The following is a 23,768-nucleotide window of genomic DNA, read 5'->3' as shown; positions in this document are numbered from 1 at the left end:
TGTGTATAATATTACACACACACACACACACACACACACACACACACACACACACACACACACACACACACACAGCACGCGCGTATAAATGACAAAGATGAAATAATTCTGAGATAGAGTACCTTAAGTATTCTGAGATAGAGGGTCAAGGGCTTATTACAAATATTTTGAAGCATTTTTTGATTGGTACATTAATAAAATTCTTTATTTTGATTGGACAATCAAATGTTTTGCATTTGTAGTGTTACATTGACCGTAACCAGAGACACTACAATAAAACTGGCCAGGACTCTGATCCGCCATGTTTTGGCTAAATCCTACAAGAGAGAAAGAAATATACACCATCTCAGGATGCCGTCACATGTGGCGTAACTTATGTAAGCGTAATCTGCGTAATATTCTAATATTTTACTAAATTAATATTTTACTAAACACGTTACGCTATTCTGAAAGCCTTCTTTCACAGCGTATTTCGCAAAATTTCGAGAAATGCGTAATTAATACAACCAATTGCTGAGGATTTCTGTTGTACTCTCTAACAGAAATGTTAAACTAATTTGTGATTGGTTTTTGTAATCTGTGTATCTGGAAAAGTACGCTTCATAGGAAATCGAGACTTTATATACGAGTTTACGAACAAATCAAGTAGATGTGAACCTAATCTGTGAGAATGTATTTAGAAATCATTATGGACTCTGACCTGTTATTATTAATAATATGGAAGCGATGGCAAAAGTGGAAAAAGATGAAACAATCTCAACAACAGAAAATTAAACAATATAATATTTTAAAATTGTTTGGAATATGGAAACTGATGGTATACCAACAGAAAAAAGCTCGTCATAAAATGTGAGTGCGTCCGATATTCGCAGAAAGATGAAGATTATTACAGGATGATAATCTGGTCAAAGAAATGAAATTTGAAGATTACGAAATGTTCTACAATTATTGTAGAATGTCCACAGAAATGTTTAATCAGTTGTTAGATATTGTTGAGCCACGTATGAAAAACATAAATTAATTAATATATATATTAATATATATTAATATATATATTTATTATTAATTAATTTGATATGATGATTTAATTAATCGTTATTATATTAATTAACTTATCCTGATTTAATCTTTATTCATTTTGTCGAAAAACTCTGATTATTCTGATTATTCACTGTGTGTGTTCTTTCGCAAAAAAATTAGATTCAGCGAAACAATAAAAGCATAAATAGCATAAAGTAACTGAGCGGAATCTAATGTTCAAGTGAAACGATGTGATTGGTCGGCGCAAGTTACGCTTACGCAAGTTACGTCGCATGTGACGGCACCCTCAATAGCGATATGTTTTACTTTGCATATACATTGATTAAGTGGGTGACACCCGTTTGACCACCTGATTGATCACTAACCACTCGCAGGGATCGCTGCCTAGAATTTTTCCACTGTTCAAGCGCTGTGAATGGCTAGTGGTCAATCGGGACGTGGTCAAACGGATATCACCCGATTTAAGTATATTGTGCATGTGTATTAAATACGTGATAATATATTATTAGTGTGATAATATATTATTAAATAATAGAGATACTAAAATTGCAAAAATAGTCATAAATTAATTATTTGTGATAAATTAATATAAAAAACGGGTAGATATTCATTTTTTTTATTTAAATTTTACTTTATATTGTAATAAAGTTTGTTAATAATAATAAATATGTATAATAATCTTTTCTAAAAAAGGCATGACATCGTACTTGCATCTCTCGAAATTTCCTCGAAGTTTATTGTTGATGCTTTTCCGCGATGGATTCTCTCGCTGCACTAACTTTGTAAATAGCTGTCATTGTATTGATTTCACAGAGAATCATTTTGGCAATTATATATCAAAAAATTAAAAATATTATAGTGTAACAGTAGTATAATAGTATTATATTAATTTTTGCTCATAATTGAAAAAGATAAATAGCGAAAAAAAAGATAAATAAATAAATAGTAATAAAATTTAAAATCGTTAATATTAAATTACGTTTTTAAATTATAATATTATAATTTAAGATTAATGTAGTTAATATATTTGAAAATAAGTAGGAATAGCCAAAAGATGGCGGACTAATCAAAAGTGGCTTTTTCGTGACCAATCTCTCTTATTGTAGTGTCTCTATTCTGAGAGTGCTGCGAGCGTCAAGTGCTGCGAATAAACACAGTCTTTCAAGAAGAACAAGAAATGCAAGTGTAAAAAAATGCATTTTCTTGATTGGTTAATTGATAGAATTGTTTGTTTTGATTGGTCAAACATTTCGAAGCATTTGTGGTGCTAAATTTGAATAAAAAAATATTGCAATGGAAGCATTTAGACCCTGAATTTTACTTTATGAGTAAACAGATCACGATGTTACATCATTTGTTGAATGATAAACTCACAAACAAATTTAAAACTTGAGTTGAATTAACACACTTTATACACTGTTTATAAAGAATCAGTCATTAAATGTAAAAAAATATTTATATTCTATATAAAAATTATGTACAAATGTATGTTAGTAATAAAAACTTATAATAATTAAGTATTCGGCATTCATAATTAATAATATGATTATTCATGAAATAGGAGATAATATCAAATAGTAAGAAAATTAATATAATAGTTTTTGAGAAACATATAAATATATTTTAATCATTAAATATTGAATTTTATATATCTAATTCTATAAAATTTAACTTTTTTGCATGTAAGAGTTTTGGATCCATTAAGGTAAAAAAAGTACCGAAAATTTCTTGACGATGAAATTTATGTGGATTTTGTATAGGAATATTATGAAAATGTAACTTATCTATTATGTCATGTTCCCAAACTATCGTTTCATGTAATATTGTCACTGATTTGTCATACTTGCTCGATTCTACAAAGAAAAATGTTTCATCAAAATATTTACGGAATGCGGCCGGGTATTTTAAACACGTAGCTCGAACAATTTTTTCGATATATTCACAATTTTCTGCGTTGCATGTATCTGTTACAGTTCTTAAAACCATTATATCCATTATATCATCTGTAAAACATAATTATTTGAATTTTAAGCTTTTTTCACATTCACATAATACATAAATTATAATGTTTACCAATGCAACATGACAAAGGCTCAAGCGTTAGTATTGGAACATTGCACAATTGTATTCCAATGTCCCATCTGTGTTTACGAACTAAATGTGATAAATCTGGTATCGCTTCCCATATATTTTTATCAGGAATATACATACAAATACAAGCCGAAATGTATATGATTAATTTTTCATGAATAATATAATACTCAGGTATTGAAACAAATGTTACAGGTATTTTCGCACCTTCTGTCCAAATACCTGTACAAATTAACAAAAATGAAAGCAAAAATTAATGTAACAAAATAATTATTTTCAATAAGGGATAATTTAATTCAAATTACTTTTTACAATAATAGAAATAAAAAGTAATTATATACTAAATTTAAAAGATTATGTATAATAATCTAATAATTATCTAATCTTTATATAAAACGGAAAGGTCCTATTAGCATATATCCATTCATATCGGCTGATGTTTAGAAATTTTCCAATGGATCACTAATCAGAAAATTTTATATTTAATTCATCAATCAGTGACATGTGTAATCCAATTCCGCTCCATAAAATTGCGTATATAAAAACTCTATCTTATAGAACATATAATAATAGTTTTTTATACTATATAATTAAACTTACCTGTACAAATATCATAAATATCAACACTATCCAGTTTTTGTCTACAGTATCCTACACCGCCTACAAGCATTAATTTATTATTGAGGAATACCGCGATCATATGTCTTCTCCTATTTGGCATTCTAAAATAAATATTAAAAATTATTTTTTACAAATAACATATATTTCATATTCTAAGATTATCTTTATCATCGACTATCATTAACGAGGTTGAGAAAGAGATAATTTTAAAAAATAACTTGATTACTATTATTGTTTTGTAAAAAATAATAAATCGTTACAATTTTTTTCACAAAATTTGAAAGATCTTTTTAGAATTCGCTTATATTTGTTTCATACATGTATGAAACGTAATAATTGTATATATGCAAAAAATAACGATTATATTCTTTATCATTACCCAAGAAATTTAAGTGTGTTACTATTTTACTGTTACAAATAAAAAATATGTTGTTACCAATACATTGCTTAAAAAAGTAACAATAATAACATTATAATAATAACATTTTTTTTTAATTCTAGATATATAATTATACTCTACTTACTCCGCTTCAAGAAACCATTTCTTAGAAATTAGAGAATAACGCCACACTTTTGTATTGTATTTTCCTGTGCCAATACCAAATTCTCCACCACAAAGATATAAATCATATCCTAAAAGGAGCATATAAAATGATGAATAAGATAATTCTAAAATAAGACAAAACAGAATTAAAAAATGGACTATTTACCATGGCCAGTAATTCGTTCTCCTATTAATCTATTTTTAGAATCGCTGATGTTACGATCTATAATCTCCTTAGGATATTTGAATGAAGTAAGTTCAAAGAAATTGCTACCATCCCAACAATGAATAAAAAATTCATTTGTGATACAATGGTTTTCAGAGGATATAATAGCTTGTACAAAGTCTATATGCTTAATTTTTTTAATCTTTAAAGGAATTGTATCCTGCAAAAAATAACTTTGTAAAATGATTTAGATGCTATTTTTAGAGTCCAATTTGTTGTTGAAATGTTATAATTATATAACTTAATAATTATAATTTTAACACATAGTTTATATATATATATATATATATATAATGCAATCAATGGTTTCAAATGTATAATAATGTATAATAACAGTAAATTATATATTTATTATCAAAATTCAATATGATTACAATTGGCAAACCAAAAATTTTAAATAAAAAAAATTTAAAAATACTATAAAAATTAATATAGAAATTATTATAAAAAAAATATACATAATAGTAAAACTTAAATAAAAAATTTAAATCTATATTCTTAACTTATATTTATTAATAAAAGTGCCTTTAAAAATAAAACCACTTGATTGGCTGAAAAGTCATTTATCAAATATTAATAACATATTTAAATTTCTTAGTAAAAGATAAAAATAAGACCAGAACTTTAAAATTTCTATATTTTTTTAAGACTCAATTATTCTGAAATATAAAGATGATCATTTAAAAAGAGATCGTTTAAAAAAGAATATACTTACTTCATGATGATGAATCATCCATTCTTGAATAGTATTAAGCAAATGAGAATCCATAGATTTCATATTAATATTTCCAATTAACTTTAGAAGATCTTCTCTTGGCAGTTCATAGCTTGAATAAAGCGGTAATTCATTAAAATGATATAAGCAAGCAGCCAAAGCAAGATCTTGTAGCACATTAATATTCAATTTTTGTGCTAGTGACCAGATATCAATTAGATATTGTCGTGACAAATAATTTTTTTCGAGCCTATCTGTTATATCTTCTACTAAATTATCTGCCACAAATAAAACGCTTAACTCCAACAAGGTTAAGAGATGATCAAAGTCTTCATTTAATTCGTGCTTCGAAGTATCGAGATTATCATTGTGAATCCAATTAATAAAAGCCTATAAAATTATTCCATTTCATTTATATACATAAGACGATTTAAATTAATATCTATTATAATTTTTACACAAATTAGGATATAAAAGTATACTTTTTAAATTAATGTTAATATAAAAAAAAACCATTTAAAAAAAATGAATTTTATATTAAGTATTTTGAAGTAAACATTAGAGTCAACAAACCTGCAACGAAACTGTAGGTATCTCATACTTAATAACATGTTCGGTTTGCTGGTATTCTAAATAGTTTGCGGACAGAAGCGCGGCAAAGTATTGACTTTTGCTGATCAATTTTTGTTTGTCCACTTCGAATCGTTCCTCTTTAAGAATCAACGTTATTGTTTCATGCTGTTTCTCATTTTCATCACTTTTCTCCTCTTCGCCACTTTTCAAGTTAAAATCGCTCATCGCGTGCGCTATTGATGCGACTATGATACTAAAATGGATCCTACCGCTTAGGTCCTTCCGACAGATATCGTACTAAATGCTTGGTTCTATTCCATGCTATATTCATAAAGTGTCGGTAATGCACATTCGTAAGATACGAATTATAAATGTAAATAAGTATTGTAAAATTTATTTTTGACTTTATACTTTTAATTTGTAAAAGATTTATAATTTTCAATAAACTATTTTCTATAAATTGAAAATGTACATTAGATTATTTTAATAAATTATTTTTCTATTGAAATCTTTTAATAAAATATGTTTTTGTTAATATTAAAAGAATGATAAAGTTAATATTAAAAAAAAATGTATTGTAGAATAAATGCATTGTAGAAAAAATGCATTGTAGAAATAATAACATTCCCATTAAATTTGATATAACTGAAATTACAAGAAACCTAATCGTGAAAAGATAAAACAAAATATAGTTCATTTCATGATGTATTATAGATTTTCAATATTGATAACATGAATATCGAAACGCAGCTTTCCATGAGATGAAGATGGATATACACACAGTAAGAAAATATAATTATAGAATATGGACATTATATATTATATTTTATATTATACATAAAATTATGCATATTATTAGATTAACAAATTTTCTACAATTTAAAATTTTAATATTTAACATATTACACATTAAAAAGTTTAATATCTTTATTTATATTTGGTTTAATATTTATTACTTTCTGAAATTCTAAGATCTAATAAGAATCTTTATTTGTTAAATTTTAATACATTTAGGGAACATAAATTATCTTTTTGAACATATAATGCCTTGAGCTTAGAAAATACAGAGATAAGTTCTGCCTGTATGTTTGCTATTTTTGCAGCAAGATAAATGGATTCCTGGAAGCGTTTCTGACTGTTTTTTAAGTTTTGTGGGACCAATACACCAAACCATTTTATGGGATCTCCTGGTTCATCTACATCGTTTGACTTTTTAAAACTAATGTCAAAACATGGCACAGTATCATCATCAGTTGTCATTTTAGTTTCTAAGTCAAATAAGGATGTCACTGTATCTTTATTATTTGGAACCTGTAGAATACTAATGTTCTCCTTTCCACGAATATACTTTGCTTTTGCCAATTCAATATGACCATCCTTCAATAATGCTTCCATTTGAATATTTTCACGAACTTTTTCTTCCATTAATTCTAATTTACGTAACATCAACTCATCAATTTCTTCTGACAAGACATCCATGCTTTTATTCATGTTGTAATTTGCGATTATCACTATAAAAGTCTATATTTGTAGTATATGCAGAGAAATGAAATTTTATCTAAAAACAGGATATTATAAAAAATAAAATTCGTAAAATGAAGTTCCTTAGACAAAGCATTCTAAAATCATCTAGAATATGTCCAGAATATCCTGAAGTCTTAAAATGTTCTGATTTCATCCAAGACAATTTCAAGATATTTTATGTCGTCTGAATGTACATATATAAATTTATAATGTAAATATAATGTATGTATATATATATTATTACAAAAACATATATTACGATGTATAACTTAAAAGACTTATTTAAAAATATACATATATTTTACATAAAAACAACTTACATGTACATAAGAATTAATTTCTGTTTAGTGATCATCTCAATCTATATTTTGCTATTAAATGTTTCAAATATATCATTTCATTGACGAATTAAATTTGTTTTTTCAGTCTTTTATATTCTTTAAAGGACAGATTTCAGGAAATCACTTATCATAAGTCAAATGACATTAAGGTTACTCTTAACAATTCGATATAGTACGCAAGTACGCATGCGCCTGAAATTCCGGAATCTTCGTTTACCGACGTCTATAACACATCTACCGACGTGTATAAACTATTTTCTAACCTATAAAAAAATCTAACAACATATATTTCCAAGTAATTTCAAAGAAATATCATTTGTATTTTAATATTGGACAGAATGATGACTTTGGAACCGTGTGAATACAGTGGCACTACGCCGATATTGACAAAGAAAGAGCAGAGGCACAGCTTATCTGCTAAAAAAGGACGTGCTAAGGGATTACGGAATATCTTGGCACAACCCAATTTAAATTTTTGGTATTTTTGCATATTAATTTTGAAGAATTTTTTATTGATTTTTAATAAATTAGTATAATAATATCAACATCTTCTAAAAGATATGATCATAAGTTTTATTTATTTTTACAATCTTTTTATAGGCCAGTTATCAATGTGGATCAGTATCCTGAATTGCTGAAAAATTTGAATACGTAAGAATGATTACAATATATGAATAATCTTGGAAAATATTTTTAATAACCATTAAGATATATATTTTAGAGCATTGCCATCAATTAAATGGCCTGATAAAATTCCCATGCATGTATATAAAAAAGTATCAAAAGAAGATCGTGCATCAATAAAACAAAAGATGCTAGAAAAGGCACCTCCGAAACCAGATATATTGTGAGTACCTTCTATACCTTTATTGTAAGCAAAGGCAGCTTGAAATTTAGATTTAAATTTTAAGTTATATGTTACACATATCAAGACATTAGCATAAAAGGGTAAAAATTTTATTGATTGTAAAATATATATTAAATAATATATATTAAAGCCTATTTTGTTTATATTTCAACTTCTTTATAATTTAAATCTATTTGATATTTGAAATGATATAAATATAATATATTCTTTTTTAAACTTTGATAACTTGCTGTTGTACAGATGATATATTTTTAACTAATTTATAAAATTTAGGAAATTTATGATCATGGGTATTAATGCAGTCACTCGAGCTTTAGAGAAGGATGATATATGTTGTGTCTTATTAGATGCTAATGTTGAACCGCCTTTAATGATAAAGCATATTATTATTATGGCAATGAACAAAAAAATACCTGTTATTCTTTTACCCACTCTAAAAATAGTTACATTAGAAAAACTAGGATTTGCCACAACAGCTTTTGCTTTAAAGGTAATATATTAATATTTTTTTATCTTCTATCATAAAGATACATATTTTTAGATATTTTTAAAAAATTTGTTATTTTTGTAGCAAGAAGTAATGCAATGTCCGGATAATGTTTGCCATCTATTATATAAATCGATAGCAAAAGCTTCTGAAGATTTTGAATTGCCAGAATGCCTACTTAACTATCTTAAACCTGATGAGATATCTGATAAAAAAATAATTTGTGAACCGAAGATTACAGATATGGATTGTGATCCAATTCCAAGTATTTCTAAGCCAGAAATACCTATTACAGTATTTACAACTGTATATAAATATAGATCTTTAAAAAACAAAAGAGCTTTCATACCGCCAACAGTCAACCAAACTTCTCTAACTGAAATACCATCAGATGAATTTATTGCTTTAAGTAATGATTTTGTTTCCATCAACGATAAAAATAGCATAAAAACATTGAAAAATAAGAGATATGTAGATATCAGCGAGAATGAAAAGAATATAGAAGAAAAGCAATTATCTAGTGAATCGAAATTAATTAATACTGACACAAATTCGAAGCACGTAAAAAAGCATAAGTTAAAAGAATACCAAACTAATGAACCTAATTATTTACCATTAAAAATAAAACGTATACAAGGAAACAATAAACGAACAAAAGCAACTAAATTTCCTAAAAAAAAAATGAAAAAGCAATAAAAGTGCTATACAGCTAGCAGTAAAGCAGCTTAGCAAATAAAAGATTAGACATAATTTTTAGTATCATACAATAATATTAATTTTAAGTGGAAAAATATTTTATTGTGATAGAATAAAAAATTATAAACTTTAAGACAAATAAAAAATTATGTCGTTGAAACTAAAATGAAAATATAGTTTTTATTATTCTTGAAAAATATAGAAATTTAAATAATGAGAATGATTGTTTTTTAATCTGCCAAAGGAAACAAATATTAGCCAATGTGATTGACTTTTATATTAAAAATTGTTATATTAATAAGTTACCATTAATTCATGTTATATTCAAATAGTTAAATAGTTAATATAATTTTATATAAAGTACAATTTTTGAGAAGAAAAAATAATTATTTAATAATATAATCAAAGTGTGTATAATAATTTATTTTTGTATCTAAGACTTTAGGGAATCAATATAATTGATATAATTAATATAATTGTACTAATCATTATCTTATACATTATTTATATTGTTAGCTTTAATAATTAATTATAAGAAAAAAGTATTGCATGCATGTGTGTATTTATAGAAAAAAAAAAAATAAAAATAAACTCTATATATATATAAGAATTTATTGTTTATATGTATGCATCTCGGCTACTTGTAGATAGATAAGTCAATCTTCCGTCTTTTTCCCCGTTGATTCCACGTTTGAATTTGGTAATGTACATACAATGTTTCCTATATAATATTTATAGTAAAATAAAATAAAAATAAAAATTTACCAGGAATAATTTTTTTAATGTCAGAAGTTTATAGTTTTTATAATTGATATTTTCTTCATAAAGCTTGCAATATCATTGGTATGTAATCATTCTGTTAAGAACTTTACATTAAGTTAGGTCAAATTATAATTATAAAACATTATTATAAAAAATACCTTAATGCATATAAAACATATTTATTTCATTAATATTATTATTAGTAATCTTATTTATTGAGATATATTTATCTTAGAGTTAAAAATCTTTTTTAACTAATATGTACATATAACTAGCCTAAATCTAACTTAATTCTAACTTAGCCTAACGTCTTAAAAAATGATTCTTTTTGCTCGTCAATACACTTATGTCTCACACTTCTTTTATTTTAAAGTAAAAAAAAAAAGGAAAAGAGAAAATTTTTTTTTTCTATCTTGGTAATCATTGATATTCAATTCCGTAACAGTTTTTTTGAAGCTCGATATATGATTAATTTTGTTGTCCATATACGTAGCGTATATGTAAAAAAGAACTTGTGATATAATTATCCATAAAAATAAGTTAAAACAATAAGTTAAACATAACTCCTTCCATATCTTATTTTTAAAAACAAAATAATAAATATTCTTGAATATCAATGCATCACCAGCAAACATTGACGGCCTTATTTGCAATACATGAATAATGGGGGATAACAGACTTTATCGAAAAGTTTTCATTACATAACTTTACTATTGAGCAATCTGTCAACTCTTCTATTTCCTAAATACAATTATCTTCATCTTCATCTGCAATATGTAGTAGCTGACTACTTTCCTGTTTAGGTACATAGGTATATAATTTATCTGACATGAGAGATATATGATTTACATCTATCTTCATGTCTAGAATATTTTCCCTTTTTGTCTTTAAAGCTGATTTTAAAACACACATGGAATTTAGAGCAGCCGATGAAAGATGTCGATTTTTTTTATTTACATCAGGTAGAAACGAAAATATATGTTTTTTCCAGATCCACATTCGAATTTGGAACTGCTCTAATAGCATTTAAAACTGCTTTTAAATTGGAATACTTTATATTGTCAGTTTTATGTTGCAAAATTTTCTTCCACATGTCATCAAAGTTTAGTTTTGACAAACTTTCTTTCTCTGCTTCCATAATGTCAGAATATAACATAAACCATTCTTTTTTTATTGTTATCATCTAAATCACCAATGATTTGGACGATATAAGAAAGATCGTTAAATGACGTTTTCTCTATCAATATTATACAAAGTTATGTGCGACTGAAACACTTTTAATTTATATAAAAATTGATTTTTAATTGACAATCTTTTACAAATTTCTTCGGCAGCTGTATAATATAAAATTGTAGACAATTTTTTCGAATATTTACAACTTTGTCCACATATTCTTCATTCATTAATTTATTGAGATATTCCTCACAATCGAGCCTAAGTTAATATCATTGAGAGATTTGTGATTTTCATTTTCTGAAAATATAATACTGGGTAGATTTTTTAAAAGGTCAGATTTTATGAAATTTCTAGAGATTTGTATCAGAAGATTTATTGATTCAGAATGCAAAAGATGAATTCTTGTTTCCTGTAGCTTGGAAAAATATACTAAATGCATTAAAAAATTGTAAAAAATATAGTGTAAAAATAATAAATATGCTTTTATGCTTATATCTTTTACTATAGACAACAAATCTTTTCTCAATGATGTGTTTTTACTCTTGATTATTTTAAAAAATTCTTTTAAAAAAATTCTGAATAATATCCCAAGATTCAAGAAGATTTCCGACACATGAGTAGCAAACAAGCCATTGCGGTTCATTTAATTTAAAAATTTTATGTCTTCCTTGAAAACAATTTAAGAATTCATAAAAATGTTTTGAGCGTTCAGGATTATTAATACAAGGAAATTTAGCATAATTAATATAATTTGCAATTATTTTAATAGATTCCTCGCAAGTTGGAGCCATGTTAGAACATACGGCTTCTATAATTAATGTAACAGAATGACATGGACACGATAACGTTAAGAGATTTTTACATTTTTCTTCAAGTTTTTTTTTAAACGATAAATGTTTCTCTGATATAACCAATGCGTTATCACATGATAAGGCAATAATATTTGAAATTGGTATTTGCAACTTATGTATTTCCATTTTGAAAGCATTAAATAATTTATTTATTTACGATCTGTCGTATCAATATCTATTAAATTTGATAATTGTTTATGTACATCTAATGTTTTGATATTAACATATCGCACGAGAAATGCCATCCATTTAAAATTTCAGGTGTCTCATCGATGAAAACAGAAAATTTAGTATTTTGAATATTTTCAACTAAATGATTGGAATGGTTTCGATTGGACACAAAACATTTGAAATAATATTCGCACATTTTGTACAACCCATTCTCATATTATTTAATATTTTCAGCTCTTCCCCATCTTGAAAAAAATTCAGAAGTGTTTTTGCAGTTTCATGTGAAATATTGTGCTCGGCAATTAATGCGGCATAACAAATTTCCGCTAATTCTTTACGCTCTTGAAACTGCTCAAATGATTCATCAACTTGTTCTTTTAATTCTTCGACGAATTGATCTCTATAACATTCTTTACATCCCTATTTCTTGCAATTTGCATGACGAAAAATTTGCGATAGACCACAAATTAGAGATATATCACAAATTGCACAAGCAAATAAATTTGTATTATCCGAAACTTCGCATAACCATGGTTTGAATAGTTCAATGTCTAACCAATGCTTTTGAAATGTCATTGCCTTATGCAAAGTTTTTTCCTTCGGATCTATTTCATCACTATTAGCTAAAAATATACCTTTCTTATTAATGTTATCATTATGGCTTGTTGATTCCGCATATCTTACAATATGAAATAAGCCGCATGAAAACTTTTTATCAAATATAATGCAATGACAGAGTCATATCGCCAAAGGTTATTTTGCGTAATCAATACTAACGATCATCCGTAAGCCAATTCTCTCTAAAGTCTAGTGTTCGTTTTTTCTTTACTGTATTACACGTTGTCATACTGAAACCAAGAATATAAAGGAATTATAAAATTATAAGATATAAAATCGAAAATATTTATTTAGGATTTACATAACCACATCCAAGTAATCACACAAGTCACACGATGACTGACTCCTTATATGAACTATCTCACAATTTTCATCAGAAAATTCTCACAAAATCTTTGAGAAGCTTTTATAAATACAATTCACAAGCTTTCATAAGGAATATAAGTTAAATTTTTGTGTGTGGATGATAATTTGACAAGAGACAACTTCTCTCTTTGCAATTTTACTTTAATAATATTTTAACAATAGGCGATTAAAATGTCACTCGTATGAGTTGAATCTAGTTGAACTCCTTGATCAATTTTGAAACTTTTTCTGTAAATTTCATGACATGTAGAAAAACAACAAATAAACAAAATTTGAACAACTCCTATACATAGGACGCTTGCTGTGCGGCAGAAGTGGCGCGGTAGTCAATCATTTTGTCGCTTTTGTAAAATTTAAGTCCTGTTCACAATAGATTTGTTCTTTTTGAAGATTTTATATTTTTGAATTTGAACTGGTTGTATTAGTTCACAGTTTATCTTTCTCTCTTTATATTGGAAGAAGAAAGATAAACTGTGAATTAGTACAATCAGTTCAGCTAAAAAGAACAGACCCAATAAAAGAAATATTAGGAACAAATATTAGATTTTGAAAATAAAAATTAAACCCACTCCGTGTGTATATTCCGTGTAAGTCGCAAGTTTAATGAACTTGAGATTCCTCTTTTGTTCGGATTAATTAAATTTTAATATGATCCCTAATCCGTAACAGTTAATATATTTTTATAATTATACGATACTAAGTTAACGTATAATGAATTCTATACTGTATATCAAATTTTATGTCCATTTTCTACATATTAATCTTATTAATGTGTAACAAAATTGCATGTAGAAATGATGTTTTGTCATTTAATAGTCTTTTTTTCAATATGACTTTGATGTTGATAGTTTAAAAAAATATTGCAAGATATGAGATATTGCTTTTTTATTATAAAATATTGAAATATATTCTATAAATGTAACAATCTTATCATACAGGTAAACTTGACTTTACAGACGATCTAAACATTCTTGTAAAGAATATGAGGCCAGTTGTACCTCCTGGTATATGACTTATTAGAAAAGACAACGTAGCTATCAATTGCAAGACAGCACATAATACTGTTAAAGGAGTAGATTGCAAATGCAGAGCAAAGTACAGTGTGCCTGCCAATGTTGCAAAATACGATATAGTGAAATATCTTTTCTCAGCTATAAATAATGTTTTCATATAATTCGATCCCCACAAAAAACAGAAGCTGGAAGAAATCTGTCATTAAATATATATTCTTTTCATATATATAAATATCTTTTAAGTAACACATATATGTACATAAACATGTATACATATACACACATATGTACATACCTCATTAGAAAGAAGAGACTTCCTAAGGAATAAAGCAGAGCAAATTTTCTTGCTTTAAGTAATAAAACAGGAATATAAACTGCTGACAGACAGAAGCATAGTAATCCCAGAAGAAAACATACGGAGAAAGATATGAGTCTTTGCATTCTTGTCTATCAAAATAAAAAGAGCAATATATTTTCTAATATTTAAATATTCCATATTATTGATATTAACCTTATTTAATATTTAAAGAATATTTTGCAAGAATGATAGTGTAAATCTTAAACATATATAAATTGTTTATTGATAATAGAAGATCTTTATCGTATTTATATAAATAAAAATTAAATGAATTTTTCATAGCTATTTCTCTTGTAGAAATATTTCAAATAGAAAATTTGAATAGAATTAAACGCAATACTGAATATGTGAACAAAGCCGACTTTACTTAAATTTTAATTAATTAAATTGGTAGATTTGCTCATAGTTTTCAACTGTAATTGTTACTCCTAATCAAATCTTTCTTTTCATGTGTCAAATGACAAAAAAATTATGTTTACAATATTACAGGCATTATTTGCCAAATTAATCATCGACAAAATTAATTTATTTAAAGTCATCTTAAATCTTGTGCTTTTATTTAGTTATTAGTACTTTGGACTAATTAGTATCCTAACATTAATCAACATCAATAACATCATCTGTTGGTTCGATGAGGTTATGAGAATATGCATTACCATAGTAGGACAACATTCTCGTTGTGATCTTTGAATCCATCCTGCATCTTCCATCATTTCATCAGTATCTCGTCTGAACCATTTTCCAAATTTGGTTTTTGATATCGTCACCGAGGGAATGGTGATTTTATATTGTTTTTCATTTTTGTTGCTGAGAAGATACTCATTCAGCTCTTTATTTAGATCGGCCATTTTGACATATTTCTATGTTACGCTATAGGTATTATAAACTGTGAATGTATCGACTGTAAATGAAGGATTGCTGTTATCGACGATGACTAATTGCACCGAATTCGATATTAATTAAAAATGGATAAAATTAATCAAGTAAGTTGTATTTATTAACGATTCTTTTCATCACACAATTTCCAAAATACGCTCGATTTTTAACCATTTGCATTTCTAATAAAGGAAAATTTATTTCCAGTGTTTTGTACAAAAGGTCGTTTTTCTTTTAATTTTCAAAATGCTAATTATAGCAAACTGTTGCGACGATTGGATAAATATCTTAAAACATGTATTATTAATAAATTGAAATATATAAAGTTATATTAAAATTATTCAAACAGTTTAATAAAAAGAGTTTGAATTTATTAAACATTATTTTTTAATATAAATAATATAGTTATATATTTTGCATATTATTCAACCCTAGTGGAAATGAAGATTCGAAGCGTAAATGTAGCATAAAGAGAAAACGTGAGCGAACTTTCTAGGAATGTAAATTCGAACATTCCCGGCTAATAATAAGCTGACGTAATTTGTTATTATTTTGACGATATCAGCCATTTTGACGAAAAATGATATTAAGATGGTGACAAATAACATCAGATTGCTACCTAGATCGAAATATAAAACATAAAAAAAAATATTTTACGTTTCCAGTGCCTAAATTTACGAATTTTCTGGAAGGTTTATTCTCCCCTTTTGTTCATTCTCTCCTCACACTACAGTTATGCTCCAACCTTTATTTTTTCAGAGAAACGTCAGAAGGTTGTAAGTATATATCATATATGTATGTAAATATATATATATATATATATCATATATAATATATCATATGTAAATATATCATGTACTAAATATAATATAAACGACTCCGCGCGTTTCACGCGAATGAAATGCCACGATGGGTTTTCAAACTTACATTTATTTAAACAAATCAACATTGACCTCATATTTACGGATTGTATACTGTATTTGTTGCACAGAGGATGTACCTTTCTATACGCGAGATCTACGTATCTCGCGACGCGTCGTATCATTTGACAAATCATTACGATCGGGGATTGAGAAAATAGGAGGAGAAGGAAGAGGAAGAGGAGAAGGAGAAGGAAGAGGAGAAGTAGAAGAAGAAGAGGGCAGATAGATGAAGAGGGGGATTGGACTGTGAGTATCGATAGAATAATTAACGAGATTAGAAGAATCGGACTAGAAACAAGTCTCACGTTATCACAATGTAATATTGAGTCGCATAAGTCGTAATAAATATAATAGTAATAATAATAATAATAATAATAATAATAATAATAATACAAGGTCGTTCGTGTGAGAAGAAGAGGAATGATATGAATAAGCGCACAAACGTAACAATACAGTTCGGGAAACTCAGACAACAGACCGATCACATCCGAAATACAATACACGCTACGAATAACCGTTAATAACCCAGGTTCGCTTAATATCCGTCTTATATAATTTTCTTGTGTCTTTTACCGCTAAATACGCACTGCTCACGGCCGCTTGATCTCTTGATTATACGATACATAGGATGAGACTGCTAATTATTCAACATGAAGATCTCTAAACTTATTCTCACATGCGCCGCGAAACGAATTCACCCCGGGGACTGAGATGGCTCATCAATCGTGTCGTCGACAGATTGATGTTTGCATACTTAATCGCGAAACTCCGTATATGTGTATAAGCTCAAGGGAAAATACAAACGAGCGAGTAAAGACGCGCGAATGAAAATCCGCGCGGTTGTTCGTCAATTTAACTCGTGACGCTCCGACAGCAACGAACGCCCCTTTCATCTTTCCGTCGATTCCCTCTGTGTAATTCCATTTTCGTAAGTCGAGCTTCGAAGGATCGCGAGAAAGCCTTTTGCGAAAAATCGCTTTCGAGACGAAGAAAAATAATTTGGCAAATTTGATCCTTTGTCACTCTCCCTCACTAACTTTTTACTGTCGAAGTAGAAAGCAAAAGAAGAGACGAAATCTTTTCTCTCGTTCGTCACATCTTTATGTATACACGGATTTACGCAATTAAGCGTATGTTATGCGAGATGCGTGCGCTTGTATACATGTATCATTTTCTCTCTCGCTCTCTCGCTCTCTCTTTCTCTCTTCCTTTCTCGCGTTTTCTATCACTCTTCTCTCTCTCTCTCTCTCTCTCTCTCTCTCTCTCTCCATACGTATAAGTGTGTACGTCTCTTTATGGACATAAATTCGTGTGTATTTTCGTTAACTATATACTTTGGCTTGTCCTCACACCTCACTGCACCTCCGCCTCCTGTTTTAACGCTAATGGCAGCAAGTTTGTTTTTATACTGTAATAGCGTCCTCTCAGCGCACACACGTGTCCTAATTATCCTGCTTCACTGTGTTCGAACGAACGCGTGTACGTATCGTATCGTATCATGTACATATACATATATATATATATGTACGTATGTACGACCCATCCGATGACGGCCGGACGCGCGAATGGCGGCCCTTAGGGTTGATAGTTGGTACGCGACGGTACGTCTTGTTTTTCCTTTTATGCTATGTATAATATCATACAATACGCAATGACGCCGTAATAAACTGCTATGTGTACGCACTACGAGAGGGGAGAAAACTATATATATATATATATATTTATATATTTATATTTTTTTAATATACTATTCTTTATATATGTATATGTGTGTGATTCGTGGAGAAACGAATCACTATGTTTAGCGTATAATGCACGTACGTGCACGACATGTACGTGTGCAACACACGTGGTGCGACCGCGCGACGCGACGTCCCGGCGTTCCCTCCCCCCCCCCCCGGCGAGATGCGAATTCGGGAGGAGGAGGGGGTGTAACGGCAACGCGTGAACGCAACGATCATCTTCCGGTCTAAATTGATCCACCCGGATTTTCCGGCGAATCGTCGCCGACGGGGTTGCGATCGGGGATGAAAGCGCGTCCGTCCGTCGCGCGGATCAGGGATCCTCACGAGAATTCGAGATTTCGCGAAACGACTCGCGCGTTCGCTCGAACGCGTCGCGCTTCCTTTTTCTCGCTTGATGCGATCTCGTGCGTTATTTCCACAAGAAGATCCACGACAGTATATCATCAGATTTGTAAAATAAAGAGAAGGCTATACAACATAATCAGTCAGTTATCTTTGATCACGGTTCTGAAAGAATTTTTGTTGGCTCTTTTGACGAAATTTCGTATACGATCTGGATCTTTCTTTTTTTTTTTTTTATTATTTCTATTTATCTGTAGAAGAAACGCACGGAATGCCTCGAGTGCTGACGGTTAACGCTCGATCTCGTGACGCTCAGAGGGTGAGATACGAACGAAACGGACCGTCCTCACCCCGGATACTTCGCTCTACGAGTACTCGATTTACACTTCTACTATATTATTAATCGCAAGTAATATCATTAATCGCTCATCGATCTTGGTCCGGGAAAGATTATTACGGACGATCGATAAGACCGAAAGGGAACGAAGGGAAGCCGTGCATCGAGAGAGTGCATCGAGAGAGAAAGAGCGGCAAAAGATACGTAGATGAGTATCGCGCGCGTAAACCGCGTACGAAATTACTAGCGCGAGGCGTTCACGCGGCGTTAATTAATACGCGGGGCTATCTTAAAAAAATTATGCGCTAAACGACAGCGGCCGTTCGCGCGCGACACGAGATCGCGAAGGGACACTGGTGTGTCTAATCAGCGTCGTCGCTCGAGCGTACTCGGGCGACCACTAATGCGCCCGACTAATACACGCGCGTGGGGGTTGCTTCCCCGTTAACGGTGCTGTTCACGTGCCTAAGTGTGAAATCCCCTATGCGTTACACAATAATATCAACCGCACCGAGAACACCGAGCCGCATCGTTCACGAGACACACGCACGATATAGAAAAGATCACGGGCGCAAACAGGGGGGTGGGGGGAGGGTGACTTGTACGGAGTATCCTATGTCGAGGGCGAGAGCGACGAAGCGCCCTTCATACGCGAGCGCGAAACTAAAGAGACTAAGCGCGCGAGTGGCAACGCAAATACAAAAATGAGACCTGGTGCTCAATCGAAAACGAACTATATATCGCACCAAGGACAAAGGGAGAAATGATCAAGTACGCGCAGCCGATCGCCCCTTGTCAGCTTTCTTCTCTTTTATTTTATTTTATTTTTTTTTTTTAATCCCTTAGTATCCCGTATTCACGCGATTCTCCCACCGACGCGTTTCAACCCCTTATCTAATATTGCACACACCGGCACACGGAGGGCTATGTATCCGGCGGCGTTCCTTCGTCTTCCACGTTTTTTTTTTTTTCACATCACGTCCGCCGGATTGTCGCCCGAACAACGAACGAAATCGCTCGTCGCGGATCTGAATCCAAACGCGCGATTGTCGACCGCGACACTATGCGATCTAACAATCTCGCTGATATCACGTATAAAAGAGAGAGAGAGAGGAAAAAAAACAAATGTGAACGAATAACAAAGAGTCGTATCTCGTCGAGTCCCGACAGCTCTCGAACGAGCGGAACACCTTCGGGATCCGCGTTGCCCCTGGAAACGAGGCCAATCCTTTGATCACGATGCGTTCGAATCGGCGCATTCGAATCTCCGCAAATTTTCTTTCTCCCTCCTCTCTCTTCCACATTTTTCTCCTACCTCCTCCTATTATCTACTTGCCGCTCGGACGCGAACTTTATAAATATTATATATAATTACGTGTATACGTACGGGGGACGCGCGTATACTTTACGAATTATGCTTAGCGTTATTTATTCGCGCGCGTCCACGATCGAGGCGGATCGCTCCACGCTCCACGCACGGGACGCACCCTGTGTGTATTTTCGATCTCCCATCCTCCGCGGCGGAGCGCTCTCTCTGCGAATCGACGAGTCACGCTTACAGTATACTATAGAGATTCATGTCATTATTATTATTCCCTAGTCGATACTTTAATCGTTTTAGCATTACGTTACTAATTACGTTATAGAACTATCAATCAACGCCCTATCGTGAACCGTCTTGTTCGCGTCCGCCGGACGACAACCCATCCGCTCATCTCAATAGAGTTCACCGGATGTCCGCCCGGTCCGCGCGCGACATCCTACATTTTGTCTTGAGCTGAGAACATACAGGCGCCGCGCTCCGAGGAGGTGTACCTCCGCTTCCCCGCGACAAAACGCACACGTATATATTACGCTATTTAAATAAAATAGTCAGTCCTTGACCCCTCGCCTCGACTTCCGCCCGTTCCTTGGAACTCGTTTCTCCATGGAAATGATTCGTCGAATGCCGAAAATGTTTTCCGAGTTATTTCATTCTTTTTTTTTTTTCTTACTATTTTTTTCGTTTATTTTCCATTGTAGTCTTCGTGTAGGCCAACGAAGTTTTCGGCGCCCAGGCGGGCGCGATCGTGTTAGAATTTTCCTTCATGTCTCGTTCGACCTCGTTAATCTTCATCTTGATTGATTAATTGTGCCCTGCCGTCTTGTTTTTTAGGTGGATTTTCGAAGATTGTATTTCTTCGTGAGGCCCTTGCCAGGAAAACCGAGCCGCAGTCTTTCGCGGGACGCCTCTCTCTCCGAATGGTGGTTTGAACCCCAATTTAACGGCCCATCGTCATTTGAGTCTGAGATCTCGTTTTTCTTTTTATTCAGTAACTTTATAAAATCGTATGTAATGTAATGGATATTAGAAAATAATAATTCCTTTAAGCTGTACACTCCATCTCCATTTCGATCTGCATCTCGCTGCATTTCGCTGAGCTGCCCGTGATGAGCGCGTCGATTATAAAGTAAGGAAGCCAGTGCCGATGTTCACCGCCGATAATATATCCGACCGACGGTTTATGGAAGCCTTCGTTATACCGTCGTGACGTATTCGCGCAACTCGGGAGACTCGGACCTGAACCAAGGGTCGTCGTACTTGGACACCTCCTCGCTTCGAGTTCTACCGGGCGGTTTGGGACGCTCGCGGGACTGCATGCGCGGTCCCTCTTCGCTCAACGATCTCTTCGTTGCATCTATATGCTTTGGCACCTCCAGTAGAGCCTTGGATCTGGTCAACTGGGGCCTCTGCCGCTTATTATCCTCGCTAGCGGCGCGTATTATCACGGTCGGCGGGGGAGGCCCGGCCTGCGGCAGTCTGTCCTCCAGCGGATTGGTAGTGGGGATCGACGTTTTCGTCCTGAACGCACCCTTCCGAACGAGCCGGGGCTTGCTGAATCTGCGCTCCGACGGTGAGTACTCCGGCGAATATTCCGGTTGAGCGATACTCTTTCGCTTGGAGGTGGGTGTGGTGGGCATTGGTGACCAAACGGGCGGCGACAGGTCATCCGGTGTGGTCACCTTCTTCGGCGGCGTCCTCTCCGGCGACTCGTCCTTCCAGCCACCCTGGTAGAGCGGGAACGGTGTGGGAGCCTGGTTGAGAATCTTCATTCGAAACTCTTCGTCGTCGCTCTTGCAGGGCGTCGCCGGCTCCGGCGGCGGACAATGCGTGGGCGTGACGTTGTGGAAGGGTGACCATTTCTTGTCATCGATTACCTCGACCGGAATGTCGCTCGGTGACTCGTCATACGGTGTCCACTTGATCTCGCTGATGTGCTTTTGCTCGCGCTTCTTTATCCCGATCGTCGGTAGCGGCGACGAGTCCTCGTAGGGCGTCCATTTGGTGCTGGTAATGGTAATCTCCGGCGAGATCAAACGTCGCACGATCCTATTCTCCAGCTTGGTCATTTGCCGTGGATCCGGCTCCGGCGACATGCTCCTGCGTATGCTGTACTTGGGTCGTTCGCGCAGACTCTTGCTCTTTGTCTCCTCCTGGCTTCTGTACCACTTCGGCGCTTTTTTCTCGGCGGGCAGAGAGACATGCGGCTTCATGGCCCACCTTGCTCGTATCGGCTTCTTGCTTTCCGCCGGGCTGACAACCTTTTCTTTGTCCTTTTCTTTCTCTTTCTCTGACACCCTGAAGCCCCATCTTCTCGAACTTTCGCTTCTCACTTGAGCGGAGCGCTCCAGCTTGGGTCGATCTCTAGGTTTTCTGGCTCTGGCAGCTCTCGGATCCTCGCTAGCTTGTCTCTTTACTTCCGGTTTTTCCCATGGCGCAGTCGATTCCTCGGGCGTCAGCGACTTTGAATAATACAATTTCTTTTCCTCCTTCTGTATCGGTTTTTCCGGCTCTTTTTCCTCCGGCTTCGGTTCCACGGGTGACGCGGGGGCCGGCGTTTTTACCTTGGGACAGGTGCATCTCGGCTTAGGATTCGGCATCACGTCTGGCACCTGCAACCATCTGGCTTCCCTCGCGAATCTGGTGTCGTCGCTGCTGTGTTTCCTTAGGTCGTGCATCGGCGTCAACAGATTCTCGACCGACCACTTGTCCGTTTCCGCGCTGTGATGCTTCCTGAGATCGCCACGATGCACGCTCTCCGGCTTCTTCTCCTCCGGAGTCAGGCTGTGGCAACTGCACTTCGTCTTCCTGGCGAGATCCAGATCGGTGCTCGAGGTATGGAGCTCCCAGCGGAACTCCGTACCCTCGCTGGTGCGCCTTCTCAGATCCCAGATTGCCTCGTCGGGCGACAGGAAGCTGCTGGTACCCCATGTCACGTCGGTGCTGCGAACTCTCAGGAAACTAACGCGCTCTCTAGTGCGAGCATCGCTCTCGTCGCAGGTGCACAGCCTCGTCGGTGTCCTCTGTGATTCCAGTGGGGCCGGCTCGATGGCGTCCAAGTCCTCGATCATCCATGATATCTCCTCGCGGCGTCTTCGACCACACGATGGACAGAATATGTCGTCACGACTAGACCGCGGCTGCGGGCGGGGCAATGTCGGAGTCGAAGTCGAGGTCGATGC

The 23,768-nt window shown here is 32.9% G+C and overlaps 5 protein-coding genes and 1 long non-coding RNA gene across 11 annotated transcripts; 2 read left to right on the top strand and 4 right to left on the bottom strand.

Moving 5' to 3' along the window:
• The first annotated feature begins 224 nt into the window (after positions 1–224).
• On the top strand, positions 225–2,558 carry LOC148934729 (uncharacterized). Its single transcript, XR_016141068.1, has 2 exons — positions 225–849; positions 1,201–2,558. It is a non-coding gene; the product is annotated as an uncharacterized LOC148934729 (long non-coding RNA).
• On the bottom strand, positions 2,479–6,274 carry LOC105427708 (uncharacterized). Of its 4 annotated transcripts, none has more exons than XM_011639574.3 (7): positions 5,812–6,274; positions 5,239–5,628; positions 4,464–4,683; positions 4,278–4,386; positions 3,733–3,854; positions 3,115–3,354; positions 2,479–3,044 (listed from the first exon to the last, which is right to left on the bottom strand). In XM_011639574.3, exons 1-7 carry the CDS (start codon positions 6,034–6,036, stop codon positions 2,686–2,688), a joined length of 1,665 nt encoding a protein of 554 aa, XP_011637876.2. In that variant the 5' UTR covers positions 6,037–6,274; the 3' UTR covers positions 2,479–2,685. The 4 variants fall into 4 exon arrangements, with proteins under 4 accessions (XP_011637876.2, XP_025074199.2, XP_011637877.2 ...); XM_025218414.2 differs by having other exon boundaries at positions 5,239–5,350; positions 5,812–5,992; XM_011639575.3 differs by lacking the exon at positions 3,115–3,354 and having other exon boundaries at positions 5,812–6,273.
• Positions 6,275–6,607: 333 nt separating this feature from the next.
• LOC105427710 (vacuolar ATPase assembly protein VMA22) lies at positions 6,608–7,835 on the bottom strand. 2 transcript variants are annotated; one of them, XM_089083777.1, is made up of 2 exons: positions 7,656–7,835; positions 6,608–7,322 (listed from the first exon to the last, which is right to left on the bottom strand). In XM_089083777.1, exon 2 carries the CDS (start codon positions 7,300–7,302, stop codon positions 6,799–6,801), a length of 504 nt encoding a protein of 167 aa, XP_088939903.1. In that variant the 5' UTR covers positions 7,303–7,322; positions 7,656–7,835; the 3' UTR covers positions 6,608–6,798. The 2 variants fall into 2 exon arrangements, with proteins under 2 accessions (XP_088939903.1, XP_011637880.2); XM_011639578.3 differs by having other exon boundaries at positions 6,608–7,369; positions 7,656–7,832.
• A 43-nt stretch (positions 7,836–7,878) lies between these two features.
• On the top strand, positions 7,879–10,318 carry LOC105427711 (uncharacterized). Its single transcript, XM_011639579.3, has 5 exons — positions 7,879–8,154; positions 8,277–8,327; positions 8,398–8,523; positions 8,818–9,034; positions 9,116–10,318. Exons 1-5 carry the CDS (start codon positions 8,015–8,017, stop codon positions 9,725–9,727), a joined length of 1,146 nt encoding a protein of 381 aa, XP_011637881.2. The 5' UTR covers positions 7,879–8,014; the 3' UTR covers positions 9,728–10,318.
• Positions 10,319–10,648: 330 nt separating this feature from the next.
• Positions 10,649–16,689, bottom strand: LOC105427715 (vesicle transport protein SFT2C). Of its 2 annotated transcripts, none has more exons than XM_089083776.1 (3): positions 15,699–16,689; positions 14,980–15,131; positions 10,649–13,535 (listed from the first exon to the last, which is right to left on the bottom strand). In XM_089083776.1, exons 1-3 carry the CDS (start codon positions 15,888–15,890, stop codon positions 13,460–13,462), a joined length of 420 nt encoding a protein of 139 aa, XP_088939902.1. In that variant the 5' UTR covers positions 15,891–16,689; the 3' UTR covers positions 10,649–13,459. The 2 variants fall into 2 exon arrangements, with proteins under 2 accessions (XP_088939902.1, XP_011637885.2); XM_011639583.2 differs by lacking the exon at positions 10,649–13,535 and adding an exon at positions 14,542–14,869.
• A 139-nt stretch (positions 16,690–16,828) lies between these two features.
• Positions 16,829–23,661, bottom strand: LOC105427714 (uncharacterized). The gene is made up of 2 exons (XM_089083778.1): positions 21,807–23,661; positions 16,829–21,511 (listed from the first exon to the last, which is right to left on the bottom strand). The coding sequence occupies exons 1-2, from the start codon at positions 23,655–23,657 to the stop codon at positions 21,371–21,373; spliced, it is 1,992 nt and encodes a 663-aa protein (XP_088939904.1). The 5' UTR covers positions 23,658–23,661; the 3' UTR covers positions 16,829–21,370.
• Between the last annotated feature and the right edge of the window lie 107 nt (positions 23,662–23,768).

Source organism: Pogonomyrmex barbatus, unplaced genomic scaffold (genome assembly GCF_055798465.1).
Source record: "Pogonomyrmex barbatus isolate J1 unplaced genomic scaffold, ASM5579846v1 scaffold8, whole genome shotgun sequence".
NCBI classification, from domain to species: Eukaryota; Metazoa; Arthropoda; class Insecta; order Hymenoptera; family Formicidae; genus Pogonomyrmex; species Pogonomyrmex barbatus.
Note: the sequence above shows the minus strand (reverse complement) of the source record. Positions and strands in the feature narration are given on the sequence as shown.